The sequence below is a fragment of the Camelina sativa genome, chromosome 3 (assembly GCF_030686135.1).
Source record: "Camelina sativa cultivar CO46 ecotype springtype chromosome 3, ASM3068613v1".
NCBI lineage: Eukaryota > Viridiplantae > Streptophyta > Magnoliopsida > Brassicales > Brassicaceae > Camelina > Camelina sativa.
In genome coordinates this window covers 2,231,951-2,250,680 of record NC_141882.1, presented here as the reverse complement: position 1 = coordinate 2,250,680, position 18,730 = coordinate 2,231,951, and the positions used below count along the sequence as shown (strand labels likewise).

The following is an 18,730-nucleotide window of genomic DNA, read 5'->3' as shown; positions in this document are numbered from 1 at the left end:
TATAAACGGTTTTGAAACAATTTTTTTGTTATCATATATCTTAAGGTTCACTGAATTCAACATTTCTATATGGTTATGATAAAAAGTTCTGTATAAAGTTAATCATGGAAATTAAAAAATAGTTGATAAGAACAATACACTCTTGAATCTGCTCACTCATTCTTTGACTGAAATAAAATAAAATTCATATGTACTATCTATTTATTTATTTTTCACCATAGACAAATTAAATAACTCTAATAATTTTCTAATTCATATATAATGGACCGATTGAAGTAACTACTCTACTCACGTACCATCCGATGTTTTGAATTTGTTTTTGTTTCACGGTTTGAAGATCTTGATTCTTGAATAATGCAGAAGCCTTCGAAGGAGGTAGCTGTATCGTTATATTGGGACATAAAAGAGGTTTCCTGTTCCCACCCGATCGATGGCTATGTTCCGTGTATCAAACGGAATTTGAGGAAGTTAGGCTTCGTCAGGTGGGTCCGTGTATCAAACGTACATGATTTTGAGTCGAATTTTCAAATTAATTGAAATAAATAAACCAATAAACCTAGAGATGTAAAAAAATGTATGTTAACATAGAAAAAAGGAAAAAAAGGTAATCGGAATACTAACATAATTATGTATACAATAATTTTGGAAATTTTATACATGTTGCCATGCTTTAGAAAATAGAAATTTTCTAAATTGGAAAATTTTCTAAAATCTCTATATATTTTTAATTTTCCAGTTAGGGATTTCAAAACCCTATAGCTAGTAGTCTAGTCGGTATCGAGATCCAACCAACTCTGCTTAGCTTATCCCTCCGGTAATCTCTTTCTCTTTAGGGTTTTTTTGAATGATGCTTCCGCCTCCGCCTATGAAGGAGTCAGCTGTGGCTGCAGTATTGGTCTATTGGGACATTAAGAGGTTTCCGGTTCCCGAAGGCTATGATCCTCGTGAGGTGCGTCCCTGTATCAAACGGAATTTGAGGAAGCTAGGCTACTCTGGTCCTATCACCATCACTGCCGTTGGCGTACTTTCAAAAGTCCCTCGTGGCATCCTTAAAGCGCTCTTTTCCAGTGGAATCTCTCTTCATAACGGCTCACACGGTTTCAGATCCTTGCTTGGACTTGTCTTTGATTGTTTTATTGATAACCCTCCTCCAGCTAATATAATGGTCATATCTAGCCCTGTCTCAAAAGTATATGACATGCTGAGCTATCTCAAAGAAGATGGATATAACACAATGTTTCCTTTCGACGCCTCCACTGATGATGCAAAGTCCATCTGGGAAAACTCTCTTCTGTCAGGTGTGTGTTCCTCCTCTCTCTCTCAGGACACATGCACTGAAACGGTTGAACCTGCCTCCTGGGTTTGCGATGTGTGCGAGGATATTACTGGCCCATGCTTCGACAATTTCATCAAGCATCTCTCTAGTCCAGAACATAAATCAAAGCTTCCGCTCTTCTTTACCCCCAATTCCTATGTACCCATGGACAGATACGTGGACGAGGTTGTCAATGCCGTGGCTCCCCGTGTTTCTTATCTGGAGAGTTAATGAGGATTTACAAAGTAATAGTAACGAGAGTTAATGAAGATTTACAAAATAGTAGTTAAACTAAAAATATGGAAAATAAATTAGGATGACTACACATAAGACTCTTTGGCTCTGTTGGATAGTTAACACCTTATGTAACGTTTTGGTTGTAGGTTCGAATATGTCGTTGAACACTTGGAACTTATTACATTCCGCATTTCCTTTATTGTTTTCACTTTTTTTCTTAAACAAAATTATGGGCTTCCAGCTATATTTTGTTTTCCCATTTCCAGCTTAACATTAACAAATTTAAAATTCATATATTTATATTGTATAGTATACATATAGCTTACTGAAAACTGTAAGTAAATCTATTAAATTAGTAACATTAAACTATATAAATTATCTCTTTTGTAGTTAATGAATTTATTTTTTAAAGAAAAATTCGTGTGATATGGTTAGATAAATAAAGTTAAATGTAATATATGTATTTATATTTTATAGTGAATTGTAAGTTTGTAAATGTTTATTTTTCTAATTAATAAATTAAACATATCTATACTATATGTAATTAAGTATATTTATAAACCAATTTAAACAGTACTTAAAAAAATTGGCTTATTTTCAGTTTAATCTATTAAAATACATTATATATATATATATATTTCAAAACATACAATAATGTTATTAAAATATATATTATTTTGATGTCAAAATATTTAGTTATTTAATATTTTATAATATAAAATTAGTATTATTATGTTTTGTGCCCCCATACATAAAATATTTCTGCATCCGCCACTATTCTTTAGTGTACAAAAAAAGTGCATCTCTTTTAACACAAATAATAGTATAAGATTACAAATCTTAATTTAGAATTCAGTTCATTATTTTCGTAGATACAACTTTTGATGTTTTCACATTAATTCTTTTGATGGACATAAGAGTAATATATATTTTTTGTAGTAATATCTAATATTAATTGGTATATATTTAACCATTTTAAGGCTGTAGTAAATACATTTTCAAAACATAGTAATCTTAATTTACTAGAATGCATGCAGCCTTCTATGTGAGAACTGTTCCCATAGCTCCGTAAAAAAGGAACCATTTATTGACTTAAGTCTAGATATTTCAGAGGCAGATTCATTGGAAAAAACACTTTCATATTACACTGCTGTTGAGTCTATAGATAATGGTTATAAATGTGGAGGATGAGTGGTTAGGATTGTTTTTAAAGTCCCTTTGTGTTCTAATGGTACATCTGAAGCGTTTTGAAGTTCATGGAATAAACAAAATCGACAAGGAAGTGAAAATTGACATGGGAAAATTTTGGTTGAGAATATATGAAAAAAGTTTGGCACATACCAAGATTAAAATTAATCGTTTTTGTAATCTATTTGTAATATACTTTAATGTCATGTTTGTTTAAATAATTATGAAATGCATATCATTTTTAAGTTTTTTTAAAATATATAATATTTATAATTATTTTTTAAGAACTCCAAATTTAACAACTTTCAATTGTCCCATAAAAGTTTACAGTTTGTCAAGAAGTTCTAAATTTAACTTTTTTCAAAATTAATAATAAAAATATGTGTTAAGCAACTTCGTTTAAGATGCATTAATGGAGATGTCCTAAGCGTTTTTTTTCTCCCCGTTGGATGTGAAATAGTGATAATTGTATCTTACGTTTAATTTTGTTTTAGATACACGTTATTCCCCTACGAAAGAATATAAATTACGTTTAAATAGCATATGGTATAGATATGTAAAAGCATCGCATCGTCAAAAAAACGGGAAGAAACGAACAAAATATCTTAATTAATTACACACATGGAGACACAAGTTGTATACATTAATTACACACATGGTTTGAATCTCTTTATTGCAGGTTTGAAATATTCAAGGCCTACGTCGAGCTCAACGATAAGTAAGACGTAAATGATTATGAAGATGGCCAAATCCCGTCCGGTATGCTTTCCTCGTACGTACGGTCTTTGGAAAACTTTCTAGTACTTTGGCCTACAAGATATATACGTACGTATAGTATACGGAACATGAACATTTTATAAGAAATCGGATGTTTTTCTTTGTTGAAAATCTATAATTATCATTAAGAAAAACTTGCCTTGAGATGTAGCCTATGATAGTAGTGGTTCAAACTAATACCCCCAGGAACATCAACACCCTCCTGCTTGACAACGAATGGAAAAGGTTAAAGAGGTTGTTGCTCAAATGGTTAGACAACGTATTGATGATACAGAGGAGAGGATGCTTACATTGCTTGCATGTTTTTCGCTCGAGAGATGCTTCCTGAAATTTTCAAGGCTTTCGCACTCACAAAAGCAGCATTGGCAATAAAACATTTTGGTAGATTCACCCCCTTCACTGCACTTCTGAAGAACACTGCACTTCTGAAGAACGCGTCTTTGTGTCTCTGAAACAAGTGGAAAAGAACAAGAAAATATTAACTACAGCTCAGAAACAGCGTAATTAGTTTCAACCGTTACTGGGTAATGAGGAGAGGACAAACAAACACCTGCAAGTATGCTTTCCCAAAGCCACTCTGCAGAAGTGAGCAGGGCTGACATTTTGTAAGGCCTATATGAATAAGCCAGAAAAAGGTTGTATTTCGTCCATTGTTGTACCTCGGCAAGACAATCTGAGAACACCATCTCCACAGCATCGGGGGAGGATATGATCATAATTGTAGCCGGAGGAGGATTATGTTTTCGCCACGTCATCAAATCTGCAAAGATGCGGTTGTATTGGATTCCTGTTTCAGTAACAGGAAAGCATGCGTCAGTAGAGATAGTTGAAATTTTAAACCCCTAAAAATTCCAGAGATGGATAACCAAAAGGGACTAACTGGGAGTGGTATGTGCAAGAGCGACTCCAGTGGAAGAGAGCCCTCGCAGGATGTGATCAGGGGTTTGTTTGTGGTCGCCGAAGGCAGTGATGGAGACAGGACCAGAGTAGCCTAGTTTCTTGAAAGCCACTTCCATACTCCGACGGACTTGACGAGCATCATAACCCTCGGGAATCGGACAGTCTATCATGTCCCACCACACCGCTATTTGAGCTGTCGCGTATTCAGGCTTCGCAGCATAGTTCTTTCCCCATCTCCTCGTTACTTCGTCAAGATCTGGATGTATAGGGTTCATAACCTCCTGCGAGTGGAAACGAACAGCTCAAATAGTATAGTTGGACAATGTACACGAGAGAGAGAGAGAGAGGATGCTTACTTGCACTGCATGCTTTCTTCTCGAGAGATGAGTCCTGAAACCCTTCAGGGTATGGCACTCGAAACAGCACGATTTGCAATAAAACTTGGCAGAAGGTAATTCACTACTGCAGTTGTCCTCAACAAGTGCACTTTTGGGCTCAAGTAAGCTTTCCCAGGTCCACTCTCCCCAAGTAGCCAGCGCCGAGCATGCGCGAGTTCTTGATGGATAAACCAGAAAAAAGTCGTATTTCGTCTGCTGTTGTAGACGGGCCAGATCCCAAGAGAAGACTTCTCGCCACTGGTCGGATATGAGCATCATTGAAGCCGGAGGAGGATTATCATCTCGCCACTCCAGCATATTCGAATACATGAGTGAGTATATGCTTTCTGTTTCAGTCAATCAAAAGGCAAAGGGACTTAGATTTGTTGAAAATTTTAAACCCCTAAATTCAGAGATCGATATAGCAATTGGACTAACCGGGTTGGATGTGTGCAAGACCGACTCCGGTGGAAGAGAGCCCTTTCAGGATGTGATAAGGGGTTTGTCTTTGGTCGCCATACCCGGTGATGGAGACAGGACCCGAGTAGCCTAGTTCCTTCAACGCCCCTTCTATGCTCGGACGGACCTGACGAGCATCATAACCCTCGCGGGGAATCGGACAGCCCTTCATGTCCCACCACACCGCTATTTTAGCTGTCGCGTACTCAGGCTTCGCATTCATCTGAACCATTCTATCAACTTCAACAAATCACAGACACAAAGTTCTCGATCCGTAGGGTTTCTTCTACTCCAAGTGTGATGTACTCCCCTATATATACACCAAACTAGTGGGCCTAAATTAAAGCCCGTAAGTTGTGGCCTATGGATAATCTGATACATTCGCAGAGGTTAGAAGCCCAAAAGAGCCATACAACAAAACCAAAGAAAGAATACATGACATCATCTCCAATGGTCCATTGACACCAAAAAAGAATACATGTTCTCTCTTTGTTTGTTATTTATTTTGTAAAATTTAATCTTAAAAAACATTTTTAAGAGTTCTTAATTTTTTCCTCCTCCAATGGTTAAACCCATATGAGGTTCTTCACAATAAACCTTACCATTACCTTTCTTCTCTGGCCTTCCCTGTTCCGCTGCTTTATTCTCTTCTTTTCCACTAGCAGTTTGAACTCATCGATCGTCCTTAACAACTCTTTGATGTAATTGAGCAACTTGTATGAAATTGAGATTTATTCGTATGTGTTTATCGAATCTTGTTATACAAAATGTGTAACAAATTGAGATTTATTCGTATGAAATTCGTATGAAATTTAGATTCAGCAAATGTTTCAACGTTTTCTAGAATTATTGTAGTAGCTACCATCTTCTCAGTTTTAAAATTCCGATCCAAGATATATATTTGTTTTCCACAATATATTAATCTTGTAAATCACGGTAAATGTTTTCTTCATTCTATATACACATTAACACATAATCTGGTTGATGAAATGAAGATCACCAAAAAGCTATTACTCGCAGGGGGGAGTGAGGGACCAAGCACGAGATTAATTAATCATCCCTGTTAATTAACACTCTAGCCTAGGCTAAAACTTCCAAAGAATCCAAAGCCAGTTATCGCCGAGTGGTCCAATGATTTTTGTAGGCTTCGAATTCGAACCTTCTTATCTACCGTAAATTTATCGGACCTTCAAGTTGCATCTAAGACGACCCCACATTTTGGTCCAATCAATCCTTTCTGATTACTGTATATATATGGGTATGCTCATCTTTCTACTTTCTACCTCGTAAATTATCATGCAATCAAACTCAATGTAATCAAAAAAAAACTTCTTTCTTTTTTTCTACTGAAAGGCTTAATATTTTCTCATTTATTGACAAACATTTGTAACATTTTCTTAAACAAATGAGCTGTGTCTTACGTAAAAAAACATGCAAAAAGGGCCTTATTATAAACCTAAATGCCACGATGATTCTTTTTTGTTCCATAAATTTTCTGTTAGGGAGAATAGCATATTAAATGCTTCAATTTAGAACTCTTCGTGACAATGTTAAAAACAAAAAACAAAACAAGATTGTTAGTACACGTTAAGTTTGACTATTTTGTTACACATTTTGTATTTCTATTTTATTTTTTTAGGATGCTGCAAAGGGAAATTCAGATGGAAGAGACGGTCATAGGCAGAGACAGAGGAAGATGTCATGATAATGTCTTGGAGGCTCGGGTTTGCGAAAGGCGGAAGTGAGGATCTAGGCAGTTGCAAGAGACTGAGTAGGTCAGGAGTTGTATGGTTAGGACCTAAATTCACAAACTCTTGGTAACCATTGTCCCAGTTATTCGACTGTTGCGCATATGTGTGGACACCAAAAGATAAAGGGACAAGTCATAACAAGTGTTGAAAATACTTTTCTACCAGCAATTATAGTGAAGCAGAAGCTTTGGCCTTGTATACATTATATACGTAAATGCTGTAGAACTAGTTAAGGCTCCAATTATAGAGGTGGCGGCGATAAAACCTCAGCCAATTAATTCAACTTCTTGATCGTGTACGAAGCCAAAAAAACATCAAGTCAATCTTTAAGCCCTAGCTAACAAAGACTACCATTCAACAAAACATTTTACCAAAATATTCTTCATTTTTTTTTATTCTTCATTTTTTTTATTCTTCATTTTTTAGATCTCATTAGCTTGTGAATTGTGATTACTCTAGCTAGCCTCTATGTCTTAGAATGAATAATTGTACTATATACAAAAATGGTGATCAAAGTGTCAGTATAACTCAATGATTATTTATATTTTACATATCCAGTCATGTACAGATCATTTCTCAAAGGGTTTATTTAAGTTACGTTGTACTAGCACTTTTATGGTGCACCGTGAACAATACTAGAAACATGTGAAAAACAAAATAATAACAATGCATTATATAAATAAATAAAATGCATGTTAAGACGACGTTGAAAAAACATTATTTGTTCTTTACTTTTAGTCGCATGTTTGACCCATTTAGCCGCATATTTTCTAATCATTATTGACCTCATCACAAGGACACATTTGATCCTGGAATGGCACTTGAAATTCCTTGGTCGTACTTAAGCTTTCATGAAAAACGCCTTCATGAGACCCCAGCGGCTGCTTCAACAATTTATCACCACCATTAAATCTCACTAACCCTTCTAATAGAACTTGTTCAGCTATGATTTCTCCAGGATCCCAAACTTGGCTTAAAACATATGAGTCAGAAAACTTATCTTCAATCTTATGAAGCTTCAGCCTCAATCTTAACTCTTTAGAAACTTTGTAATCCTTCTCTAACCAATCCCACAGAACTTGTCTATCCTCCAAACCACCACGATCCCATACACGGTTAGCTCTTCCAGGATCTGTTAGTTCTTTCATGCCATTACCAACCCCAGGACTAGCATCAACAACAATTCTATCACGACCACAGAAACCCACTAACCAGTCTAGGTCAATTCGTTCAGCAAGCAACTCTCCAGGATCCCAAACTTGGCTAGGAACAGAAGATCCTGAAAGCCTCATTTCATTCCCGAGCACTTTTTCGAACATAGACAAACCTATGATCTGTTTCTCATTTGTACCATGAATCTTCCTCACATCAACAATCACATCACTTATTCCCTTCGCTGTAGTGAAAAAACGTTTCTGCACCTTTCACTGAACTCAATTCACTAGCCTTTTGTGTAACCATCAGATTGTTATCTCCCTTGTAACACTTCTTCAATACAGTTAGGCTTCTATTATATTACGCATATGTAATTGATGATGGCGTTGACAACATTGTGTGTTTGCAGGGGATGATAGCAAGGTCAAAGTTTGGAACTACGAGACAGGCAAATGTTTTTTAACTCTAGAGGGGCATAAGGATTGGCTCCGCACAGTTCAGTTTCACCATAGTCTCCGAAGGATTGTGAGTGCTAGTGATGATACCACTGTCCGCATATGGAACTGGCGGATAAAATCGAACGGGCGGGGAAAATCTTGTCTTTTTGTTTTGGATGATCACAATCATTCTGTCATGTGTGCTTCGTTCCATCCAAAAGAGGATGACCTTGTCTTAACTGCTTCTTTAGATCAGACCGTTCGTATATGGGATATTGGTGGGGGTATCCCTCTAGTCAGGCACACACTTGTTCATCGTGGAGGAGTCACTTGGGCTTCTTTTCATCCCACCCTTCCTCACATCGTCTCTGGTTCAGAAGATTCTCAAGTAAAGCTGTGGCGTATTGATGGTATTTATCTTTCCTTCTTTACATGAAAGTTGTTGACGAACCATCGTCTGTCCACTGAACTGCAAATTTTTGACGTAATAAATGTGTTCTTTTCAATTTTTTTGCAGAAACTGAAGCTTCTGAGTTAGCCACTCTGCGTGGTCATGGTGATACTGTTTCATCTGTTATGTTTGCAAGACAGGACATAATTGTATCCAGCTCCAAGGATAAGAGCATTCGTGTTTGGGATGCTACCAAGCGAACTGAAATCCAAACTTTCAGCTATGCCCATTATCGATTCAGGATTCTTACAGTTCACCCTGAGGTTGGTTTACTGGCAGCGGGACATGGCAAGGGGTTGATCTTGTTCAAGCTTGGGAGAAAACGTCCTGCATTTGCTTTGAATGGTGATTCACTCTTATATGTGAAAGAGAGTTCTTTGCGGCTCTACAAATATTCAACTCAAAAAGATTCACAACTTCTTCCTATACGGCGTCCTGGTACTCCAAGATTGAACGAAAATCCTAGGACTCTCTCTTACAGTCCGGACGAACTTGCAGTTTTGATCTGCTCCCATCTTGTTGGAGGTTCTTACGTGTTGTACATCATACCAAAAGAAGATGTCCTTGGCAGGAGTGACGTTGTGATAGATGCAAAGAGGGGTGAAGGTGGTTCTGCGGTATTCATTTCCCCTAATCGATTTGCGGTTCTTAAAAGCACCACAGAGGTTCAAGTCATGAATCTAGAGAACGAGGTTGTTGAAAGGAGTTCTCTGCCCTTTCCCGTAGATGCTATCTTTTATGCTGGGACTGGAAAGTTGCTTTGTAGTTCCGAGGATAGAGTGGTTCTCTTCGATCCTCAGCAAAGCCGTGTTCTTGGTGAACTCCATACACCTTCTTTGGTTAGACATGTTGTTTGGGCGAATGATATGGAGAGTGTTGCTTTGCTCAGCAGATATGCAATAACTATTGCGAGCAAAAAACTTGTCCTCCAGTGCACACTTAAAGAGCCAATACCTGTGAAAAGCGGAGCATGGGACGACAATGGTGCCTTTATGTACACCTCTTCAACTGATATCAAGTACTGGCGTCCTCATGGAGATAGCAAAATCATCCAAACCATGGATATCCCAATTTATATCACCAAGGTTTCTGGAGATACAATCTTTTGTCTCGACCAGGACGGGAAAAACACTGCTATCACCATAAATACCTCGAGAGTTTCCAAGAAAAGGAAAGCTGAGTCAGATGGAGATACCACAATGAGAACTATAGACGATTCCGCAAAGAATGACAGCCAACCTTTCCCAGGGGAGGCCGACAACTCCAGAGCTAAGAGGAGAAAGATAGACGATAAATTTAGGTATTGCCCTCCTCTAGTCATTGCTCTTTAACTGCTTTTAGGTTCAATCTCAAGTTTCTTGGTTGTTAACAATGCAAATCTTTTCTTTCAGTGAGACACCCACGGAGATATCCTGGGACATGGAAAATGCTCCGGTTCCTTCAGGTTTTCCCCCAGAGAAAGTCTATCCAAACATTCTGCGTTCACTGAGAGAAGCAAAAATCATGGGTCCTGTAAAGATTACTGGATATGTAGGCTATCTCAATTCACATGTTCCTGCTGGTCTTGACCCGAGAATTGAAATCAAGCGGGCGTATCTATATAATAGTGAGTTTGTATCATTTGGTTTTGTTTTTTTGTTTTCTTCTGCTGCGGCTTAAAATGACATCAGGTTTTTCTTTTCTTTCAAGGACCGGTCAATTCAAAATATGATCAAGCTGCAGATAGGAAACTCATTAAAGATATTCGAATTTGGCTTAAAAAAAAGGAAACAGCGAGAAATATAATGTTTATAACTGGTGATAACGGTTTCAGTTCGGTCGTACAAAAATTGAAGAAAGCCAAGCACAATATCCTATTGGCTTACGTCCAGGGGCTAGAGGAAAACACATCAGCAGAGATCAGGAAGCTTGCAGATCTCTTTTGGGAATGGAGAGACCTCCTCCATCATATACCAGATGGCCTTAGTGCCCGTGAGAGAAAGGCGAAAAGGTACAAGAAGAAAGGGAAGAAGAAGATCAGCCGTGTGAGAAAGTTGAAGAAGGACAAGAAGAGGAAGGAGAAGAAGAGGGAGGAGAAGGAGAGGAAGGAGAAGGAGAAGGGAGGATGCTGAGCGGTCTTAAGAATTTAGGTGAACCGATCGATCCCTTTCATGTCCTGCAAAAGTCGCAGAGGTCTTAAAATTCTGTTTGCTGCTTTTTGTTTTGTTACAGTAAAGACTTGGATGTTTGAGAGAAGAAAGGTAGACAGTAACTTTCAGGTTAACTCGAACAGAGAGAACATACAATTGCCTTCTTCAAGCAATATTTCAAAGAAAACAAAATCCGAAATCGTCATGAAATTCATAGCCACAAGAAAACAAAAATCGATACGAACAACATCCGTTAGAGGCTATGTTTTATATGACATTCATGTCTTTGCTTCCCACTTCAACCACCATCAACTTTCCTCTTACGTTTGGCCCCCTCGTCTCTTGAGGAATCCGGAGCATCACGTATACGTTTCTCAGAATCCTCCTCATCACTTGATGTATCCGGACCAAGATAGTCTAGGATAGGAAAGCCACCATCGAACAGATTTGTCCAACGCCATACTAAGGCTGCAGTGTCAGTACGAGGCACTTGTTCCAGGCACTACCAGGAAAACATTGTAACCTCTGGATGTCAAAGTTTTCAAGAAGATTGAGAAAACCCGTGTCTTTCCCTGGGATGACTTTAGCAACTACGAGGAAGTTTGTCTCGTTATGTTCTAGATTCTAGTTCGTCATGAAACCTACGGAGTGCCCAGTAAAGTATGTTTGGTTCGTGGGGTCAGTAACAAATTTGTGATGAGTACTTAACCAACAATGTTGACTGTTTGGTCTTGTTACAGCTTTTACAAGGGAAAAGAATGCTGAGATTGTCCCCCGCGGCAGATACACATACTATAGCCTTTTGAGTATTGTTAATTTGTGACAACTTTCCTCTTTCATTATTTAATTTGGCGATCGTTTCAAAAGTGCAAGGCCAACTGTTCTCATTGGATGGGTTGCTCAAAGTGCAAGGTCCCTTTGCCACATCAAAAAGGTACAAAGCGTCATAGCCGCTCACTAGGTGATATGTCCTTGTACATTTCACAACTAACCATGTCTCCTGGTTACTAGGTTATGCTTCAGACGTATACCATGAGTACGGTTTTGAGGGAGCCTCTCTCTCTCAAACTGCACAGTCCTTCATGTCTGAGTTGTTGTTATTCGGAGTTAATCGCAGTTTGCCTAAAGTAAGCCCGTTGTTGGTGAAAATTGACTCAGTTGAAACCAATGGTACATCATTTTTTTTACTGTTGCCTGAAGCAACTCAATGGTACATCATTTATCGTTGGTTCTTCTTGAGCTTTTGATTCTTTGATTTAACGGTGTGTTGGACTTATCAAAATGTTGCTCCTTTAGCTTTCTCTTCATTTTTTTTTGATTCAGTGTAAAACACCAAGGGAAAACAGGATCTTTAGGTTCCAGAAAACAGATGGTAGCTCTCTAGATAACTCAACTCAAGCCTTCTAAAAGTTTGGTTCTGATTTCATGTTTTATCTCGAACGCAGAACATGCCATGCGGTTGCCTTCTTCCCTTTTATATGCTCTTGGCTGGTTTACTGATTCAAGTAACAGTTATCCAAATTTATTTATGGATGAAACATGTGCTTCAAGCGTCGTCTGTTATTATTTTTTGTTATACGTTCATGTTTCTCTCTATTGCGGCTTCAAATCTTGTTGCCACCTATCTTGCTCGCCCGGTCAGTTTATTAGAGAGCAATTTCAAGAAATTTCTGTTGTGAATGTCAGTGTTAGGTGCACATTATATAGCAACTTCCTAATAGAATAATGCTTATGCAGCAGGATAAGGATGAAGTACAACATCAGATATCGATCTTGCTTTTCATCGGGTTGGCTTGTGAATTCATGATCATGGTTTTTACAAGACGGTTTGGCTTCTGGGCACTAACCGGTAACAACGGAGAGATGAGTAACAAGTTTATGACGAGTGCTTAGTCAACTGAATGTTGACTGTTTGGTCTTGTTTTACCTTTTACCTGGGCAAAGAATGCTGAGATTGTCCCGGCGGCAAATACATGTGTTCAGGTTCATACTATATAGCCTTTTGAGTATTGTTTATTCATGACAACTTTCCACTTTCATCCTTTGATTTGGTGATTGTCTCATCCTCAGATTCGTGGGTTTGGAATGCCAGCTGTTCTCATTGGATGGGTTGCTCAAAGTGCAAGGTCCCTTCATAACCCATTTTTCCACTGCACGCTACATTTCCTAAGAAGGGTTTGAGCCATTGTTTTTTTTTTAACTTCTAGAATATTTTCAGTAAAAAATAGAATTAACTTACTTTTTGTTTAAATATATATAACCAGTATTTTAAAGCAAACAAACCGAAATGAAAAATAAATAGTTCAAATTGAAAACATTGGCAGAAACGAAAACGAAGAGCTTCCAGGACTTATCACTCGAGTAATTTAACAACTTCACCACTCTTTCTTGCAGGTTTGAATCTCTTTATTGCAGGTTTGAAATATTCAAGGCCTACGTCGAGCTCAACGATAAGTAAGACGTAAATGATTATGAAGATGGCCAAATCCCGTCCGGTATGCTTTCCTCGTACGTACGGTCTTTGGAAAACTTTCTAGTACTTTGGCCTACAAGATATATACGTACGTATAGTATACGGAACATGAACATTTTATAAGAAATCGGATGTTTTTCTTTGTTGAAAATCTATAATTATCATTAAGAAAAACTTGCCTTGAGATGTAGCCTATGATAGTAGTGGTTCAAACTAATACCCCCAGGAACATCAACACCCTCCTGCTTGACAACGAATGGAAAAGGTTAAAGAGGTTGTTGCTCAAATGGTTAGACAACGTATTGATGATACAGAGGAAAGGATGCTTACATTGCTTGCATGTTTTTCGCTCGAGAGATGCTTCCTGAAATTTTCAAGGCTTTCGCACTCACAAAAGCAGCATTGGCAATAAAACATTTTGGTAGATTCACCCCCTTCACTGCACTTCTGAAGAACGCGTCTTTGTGTCTCTGAAACAAGTGGAAAAGAACAAGAAAATATTAACTACAGCTCAGAAACAGCGTAATTAGTTTCAACCGTTACTGGGTAATGAGGAGAGGACAAACAAACACCTGCAAGTAAGCTTTCCCAAAGCCACTCTGCAGAAGTGAGCAGGGCTGACATTTTGTAAGGCCTACATGAATAAGCCAGAAAAAGGTTGTATTTCGTCCGTTGTTGTGCCCGGGCAAGAATCTCTGAGAACACCATCTCCACAGCATCGGGGGAGGATATGATCATAATTGTAGCCGGAGGAGGATTATGTTTTCGCCACGTCATCAAATCTGCATAGATGCGGTTGTATTGGATTCCTGTTTCAGTAACAGGAAAGCATGCGTCAGTAGAGATAGTTGAAATTTTAAACCCCTAAAAATTCCAGAGATGGATAACCAAAAGGGACTAACTGGGAGTGGTATGTGCAAGAGCGACTCCAGTGGAAGAGAGCCCTCGCAGGATGTGATCAGGGGTTTGTTTGTGGTCGCCGAAGGCAGTGATGGAGACAGGACCAGAGTAGCCTAGTTTCTTGAAAGCCACTTCCATACTCCGACGGACTTGACGAGCATCATAACCCTCGGGAATCGGACAGTCTATCATGTCCCACCACACCGCTATTTGAGCTGTCGCGTATTCAGGCTTCGCAGCATAGTTCTTTCCCCATCTCCTCGTTACTTCGTCAAGATCTGGATGTATAGGGTTCATAACCTCCTGCGAGTGGAAACGAACAGCTCAAATAGTATAGTTGGACAATGTACACGAGAGAGAGAGAGAGAGGATGCTTACTTGCACTGCATGCTTTCTTCTCGAGAGATGAGTCCTGAAACCCTTCAGGGTATGGCATTCGAAACAGCACGATTTGCAATAAAACTTGGCAGAAGATAATTCACTACTGCAGTTGTCCTCAACAAGTGAGCTTTTGGGCTCAAGTAAGCTTTCCCAGGTCCACTCTCCACAAGTAGCCAGCGCCGAGCATCCCCGAGTCCTTGATGGATAAACCAGAAAAAAGTCGTATTTCGTCTGCTGTTGTAGACGGGCCAGATCCCAAGAGAAGACTTCTCGCCACTGGTCGGATATGAGCATCATTGAAGCCGGAGGAGGATTATCATCTCGCCACTCCAGCATATTCGAATACATGAGTGAGTATATGCTTTCTGTTTCAGTCAATCAAAAGGCAAAGGGACTTAGATTTGTTGAAAATTTTAAACCCCTAAATTCAGAGATCGATATAGCAATTGGACTAACCGGGTTTGATGTGTGCAAGACCGACTCCGGTGGAAGAGAGCCCTTTCAGGATGTGATAAGGGGTTTGTCTTTGGTCGCCATACCCGGTGATGGAGACAGGACCCGAGTAGCCTAGTTCCTTCAACGCCCCTTCTATGCTCGGACGGACCTGACGAGCATCATAACCCTCGCGGGGAATCGGACAGCCCTTCATGTCCCACCACACCGCTATTTTAGCTGTCGCGTACTCAGGCTCCGCATTCATCTGAACCATTCTATCAACTTCAACAAATCACAGACACAAAGTTCTCGATCCGTAGGGTTTCTTCTACTCCAAGTGTGATGTACTCCCCTATATATACACCAAACTAGTGGGCCTAAATTAAAGCCCGTAAGTCTGGCTTTTCTGGCTTTTCTGTTGGAGTTGATAGACTTGCTTCTTCACAGCCATTGAGTTAATTATGGTTTTCTGTTGTGACCTGTTTCATGGAGAAAGACAACATTGTTCAAACACATCAACTAAATAAAACTGTTTAATTTATATGAAATCTCTTTTATTTCAAAAGCACTAGAGATGCCCAACGAATGGTATATATCTATCCAGCAAAGACTTACAGCATCTTGTGGCAAAACTCTTCCTTTTGGAGACTAAATTTATTGATGTTGTCAGCTGATGCAGAAGCAAATGCATTCCTACAAACAAAGAGAGAGAACATTAGGAAAACTAGGATGAGCGTCTTAAAGACTCGGCTGTTGGAAAGACTGACAAGGTGGATGCCATGCAACTATACATACTCTTTAGGATGGAGAGTCATTGCTCGGACAGACTTCTTGTGATGTGTTAGTGCTGCTGCCATCGTTTTGCCTGCATATAATATAATCCAGCATTATTCAAATGAAACCATACACTTGCACCAGTGATTATACAATGAGAAGGGATAAGTATGGCTTTTAAGTCCAAAGCAGACGGTTAGAATGATAAGACATACCATATCGAAGGTCCCAAAATTTAATGGTCGTGTCATGGGATCCAGTGACAACTTGTGGATCCTGCAACATCACAGATCAAACTGAGTTATGATAAAAAAAAAAAAAAAGATTCCAGAAGAAATCCAAATCAATAACAAGAAGTCCATACGTACGGTTGGACGAGTGAAAACAGAACAAACGGTGTTCTCTTTGCATCTTGGTACAAAATATCTCAGACCTGCAAATAAGAAAACATGGAAAAATTCAGTAAAGCTCAAGATCAAAAGAGCAGCAATATACATATACTAAAAACTCACTATTTCATCATAAAAGCATCTAATGCAAAGAGAGATTACAAACCCTTATTTCCCCCAAATCTCAGATAAAAAATTCCAACAGAAACAATCCCAAAAATTCTGAAAAAATTGAAAAGCATAGAGAGCTGAGCTTTCTCACTCAAAGCAGTAGCAAACTATCCACGAGTGAAGTTAGCAGCAGCAGCAGAAGCAAGTAAGATCTGATCAATTCCCAATTCTCAATTCCCAACTCTGCTAACATCATAGAACCCTAATTTTGCTCACATCAATTCTCAATTCGTTGAATCCTAATTTTTGCTAACATAAAAATCCCAATTACAAATGAAATTCAGAGAGAGTTTCTTACCAGATAAGGAGATTGGAGCATCACTGAACCAAACTGTCCCATTTTGGCCACTTGAATCTCCGATTTGGTGAACGAACCCTAATTTTTGCTAACATAAAATCCCAATTAAAAATGAAATCCTAATTTTTCTGAACAAAACTGTCCGATTTTGGTCACTTGAATCTCCGATTTGGTGAACGGATCGTCACTTCTCGGTTTGCTTTCGTCGCCGGAGAAAGAGAGAGAGAGAGAGGAGAGACGGAACCGAAGAAGAAGAAAAACAAATTGATTTTTTTTTTTATATTAAAAGGTATCACCCAATAATTATTGGACACGTCGATAACTCCTATGGTCTCTTATTATTAAACACATTACAAAAATCACAATTGACAAGGAGAAGGCGTACAACATAATTTTGAGAACTTAAGATAAGTTTGACGTTTCTTTTTGTCTTTAAGAAAGCTGTGAGCTTCACTATCTGAGGGAAGAGCTGGAATGGCTCCCTTTTTAGTCGTCGTGATGGCTCCGCAAGCGTTTGCAAATCTCAAAACTTTCCTCAATCTCACTTCATCCTAAGAAAATGAAATAAAGCGGTAATCATGTAAATCATATTTTGATCGAACAATGAATGAAGGAAGATTCATTCAATATTGATGAGTACTCACCTCGAGTACTGATTGATCATCAACAATCTGGTGCAGAAGCGCACCAACGAAAGAATCACCAGCTCCGGTAGTATCCACCGCATCCACAGGGAAAGTTTCAACAGTTCCATGGAATTTCTACAGAGTGTGTGTGTTTTTTATTTATAAGTAAGATTTCTTTATCAACAAGAAACCAAAAAAACAATGTTATTAATACCTTTGTGAAATAAGTACATCCCTTTTCGCCGAGAGTAACAAGCAAGAGCTTCAAATTGGGATGCCATAGAGACATTGCTGTCTTGTCATCCATCGTTTTGTTTTCGGTCAAGAACTCAAGCTCCACGTCACTGACCTTAATGATGTCAGCCTTGTCCCATATGCTCATGATCTGAGTCCGAGCTTCTTCAGGGGATGGCCAAAGAGGTTCCCTCAGGTTTGGGTCGTAGGACAAAAGAGCTCCGGCTTCTTTCGCCACTTCCATTGCCTTCATGTGAGCCGACCTACATGGCTCCGTTATCAAACTTATTGATCCATAGTGAAACACTTTCGCCTGCACAAACAAATACAACAAGGGTTAAATTTACACGTGAAACTAAAGGAGTTAAAATCTTGAAATCTTAAAAACAGAGAGAGAAAGATTTACGTACGGATCTGATTAGTTCAAGATTGAGTTCGTCTGGCCGGAGAAGCATATCGGCGCTGGGGTTCCGGTAAAACATAAACTCTCGTTCTCCATCGGAACGCAGAGTCACAAAAGCGAGTGCGGTTCTTGCTCCTTTGTCGAAATTGACCCCCTCATCAGCAACACCGTTCTTTCTCAAGATTCCGGCGAGCATGTGACCGAAATCATCGTCACCAAGCTTTCCTACGAAGGCGGAACGACCTCCGAGACGTGACACGGCGATGGCAACGTTGGCAGGAGCACCGCCGGGAGCTTTGAGAAATCCGGGGGATTCAGAGAGGGAGACGCCGGATACGGTAGGGACAAAGTCAATGAGCATCTCGCCAAAACTCACGATGAGGCCTTTCTCGCCGGTGGATGATGCCATTTTGAACGAGATCGATTTTGCGTTTGAGAGATTGAAGATTGAAAAGTGAACGACGTTAAGA

The 18,730-nt window shown here is 39.0% G+C and overlaps 6 protein-coding genes across 11 annotated transcripts; 3 read left to right on the top strand and 3 right to left on the bottom strand.

Moving 5' to 3' along the window:
- Nucleotides 1-847: 847 nt before the first annotated feature.
- Nucleotides 848-1,546, top strand: LOC147946517 (uncharacterized). Its single transcript, XM_087496938.1, has one exon. The coding sequence runs from the start codon at nucleotides 848-850 to the stop codon at nucleotides 1,544-1,546; it is 699 nt and encodes a 232-aa protein (XP_087353064.1).
- Nucleotides 1,547-3,266: 1,720 nt separating this feature from the next.
- Nucleotides 3,267-6,111, bottom strand: LOC104764062 (uncharacterized). Its single transcript, XM_087507962.1, has 7 exons — nucleotides 5,233-6,111; nucleotides 4,774-5,141; nucleotides 4,398-4,698; nucleotides 4,068-4,304; nucleotides 3,808-3,965; nucleotides 3,657-3,719; nucleotides 3,267-3,550 (listed from the first exon to the last, which is right to left on the bottom strand). Exons 1-7 carry the CDS (start codon nucleotides 5,483-5,485, stop codon nucleotides 3,449-3,451), a joined length of 1,482 nt encoding a protein of 493 aa, XP_087364088.1. The 5' UTR covers nucleotides 5,486-6,111; the 3' UTR covers nucleotides 3,267-3,448.
- Nucleotides 6,112-7,874: 1,763 nt separating this feature from the next.
- On the top strand, nucleotides 7,875-11,368 carry LOC104775140 (coatomer subunit alpha-2). Its single transcript, XM_087507961.1, has 4 exons — nucleotides 7,875-9,006; nucleotides 9,114-10,347; nucleotides 10,439-10,653; nucleotides 10,737-11,368. Exons 1-4 carry the CDS (start codon nucleotides 8,793-8,795, stop codon nucleotides 11,156-11,158), a joined length of 2,085 nt encoding a protein of 694 aa, XP_087364087.1. The 5' UTR covers nucleotides 7,875-8,792; the 3' UTR covers nucleotides 11,159-11,368.
- A 35-nt stretch (nucleotides 11,369-11,403) lies between these two features.
- On the top strand, nucleotides 11,404-13,458 carry LOC147946516 (uncharacterized). The gene is made up of 5 exons (XM_087507971.1): nucleotides 11,404-12,110; nucleotides 12,188-12,386; nucleotides 12,500-12,548; nucleotides 12,622-13,159; nucleotides 13,247-13,458. The coding sequence occupies exons 1-4, from the start codon at nucleotides 12,068-12,070 to the stop codon at nucleotides 12,853-12,855; spliced, it is 525 nt and encodes a 174-aa protein (XP_087364097.1). The 5' UTR covers nucleotides 11,404-12,067; the 3' UTR covers nucleotides 12,856-13,159; nucleotides 13,247-13,458.
- LOC104763920 (uncharacterized) lies at nucleotides 13,388-17,311 on the bottom strand. Of its 6 annotated transcripts, none has more exons than XM_087507965.1 (13): nucleotides 16,998-17,250; nucleotides 16,791-16,901; nucleotides 16,508-16,572; nucleotides 16,355-16,415; nucleotides 16,161-16,230; nucleotides 15,981-16,058; nucleotides 15,387-15,844; nucleotides 14,928-15,295; nucleotides 14,552-14,852; nucleotides 14,222-14,458; nucleotides 13,980-14,119; nucleotides 13,829-13,891; nucleotides 13,388-13,722 (listed from the first exon to the last, which is right to left on the bottom strand). In XM_087507965.1, exons 7-13 carry the CDS (start codon nucleotides 15,637-15,639, stop codon nucleotides 13,621-13,623), a joined length of 1,464 nt encoding a protein of 487 aa, XP_087364091.1. In that variant the 5' UTR covers nucleotides 15,640-15,844; nucleotides 15,981-16,058; nucleotides 16,161-16,230; nucleotides 16,355-16,415; nucleotides 16,508-16,572; nucleotides 16,791-16,901; nucleotides 16,998-17,250; the 3' UTR covers nucleotides 13,388-13,620. The 6 variants fall into 6 exon arrangements, with proteins under 6 accessions (XP_087364091.1, XP_087364092.1, XP_087364094.1 ...); XM_087507966.1 differs by having other exon boundaries at nucleotides 16,791-16,882; nucleotides 16,998-17,246; XM_087507968.1 differs by having other exon boundaries at nucleotides 16,504-16,572; nucleotides 16,998-17,242.
- LOC104778582 (putative fructokinase-3) lies at nucleotides 17,254-18,714 on the bottom strand. Its single transcript, XM_010503034.2, has 4 exons — nucleotides 18,268-18,714; nucleotides 17,838-18,170; nucleotides 17,642-17,758; nucleotides 17,254-17,548 (listed from the first exon to the last, which is right to left on the bottom strand). The coding sequence occupies exons 1-4, from the start codon at nucleotides 18,667-18,669 to the stop codon at nucleotides 17,357-17,359; spliced, it is 1,044 nt and encodes a 347-aa protein (XP_010501336.2). The 5' UTR covers nucleotides 18,670-18,714; the 3' UTR covers nucleotides 17,254-17,356.
- Nucleotides 18,715-18,730: the final 16 nt, after the last annotated feature.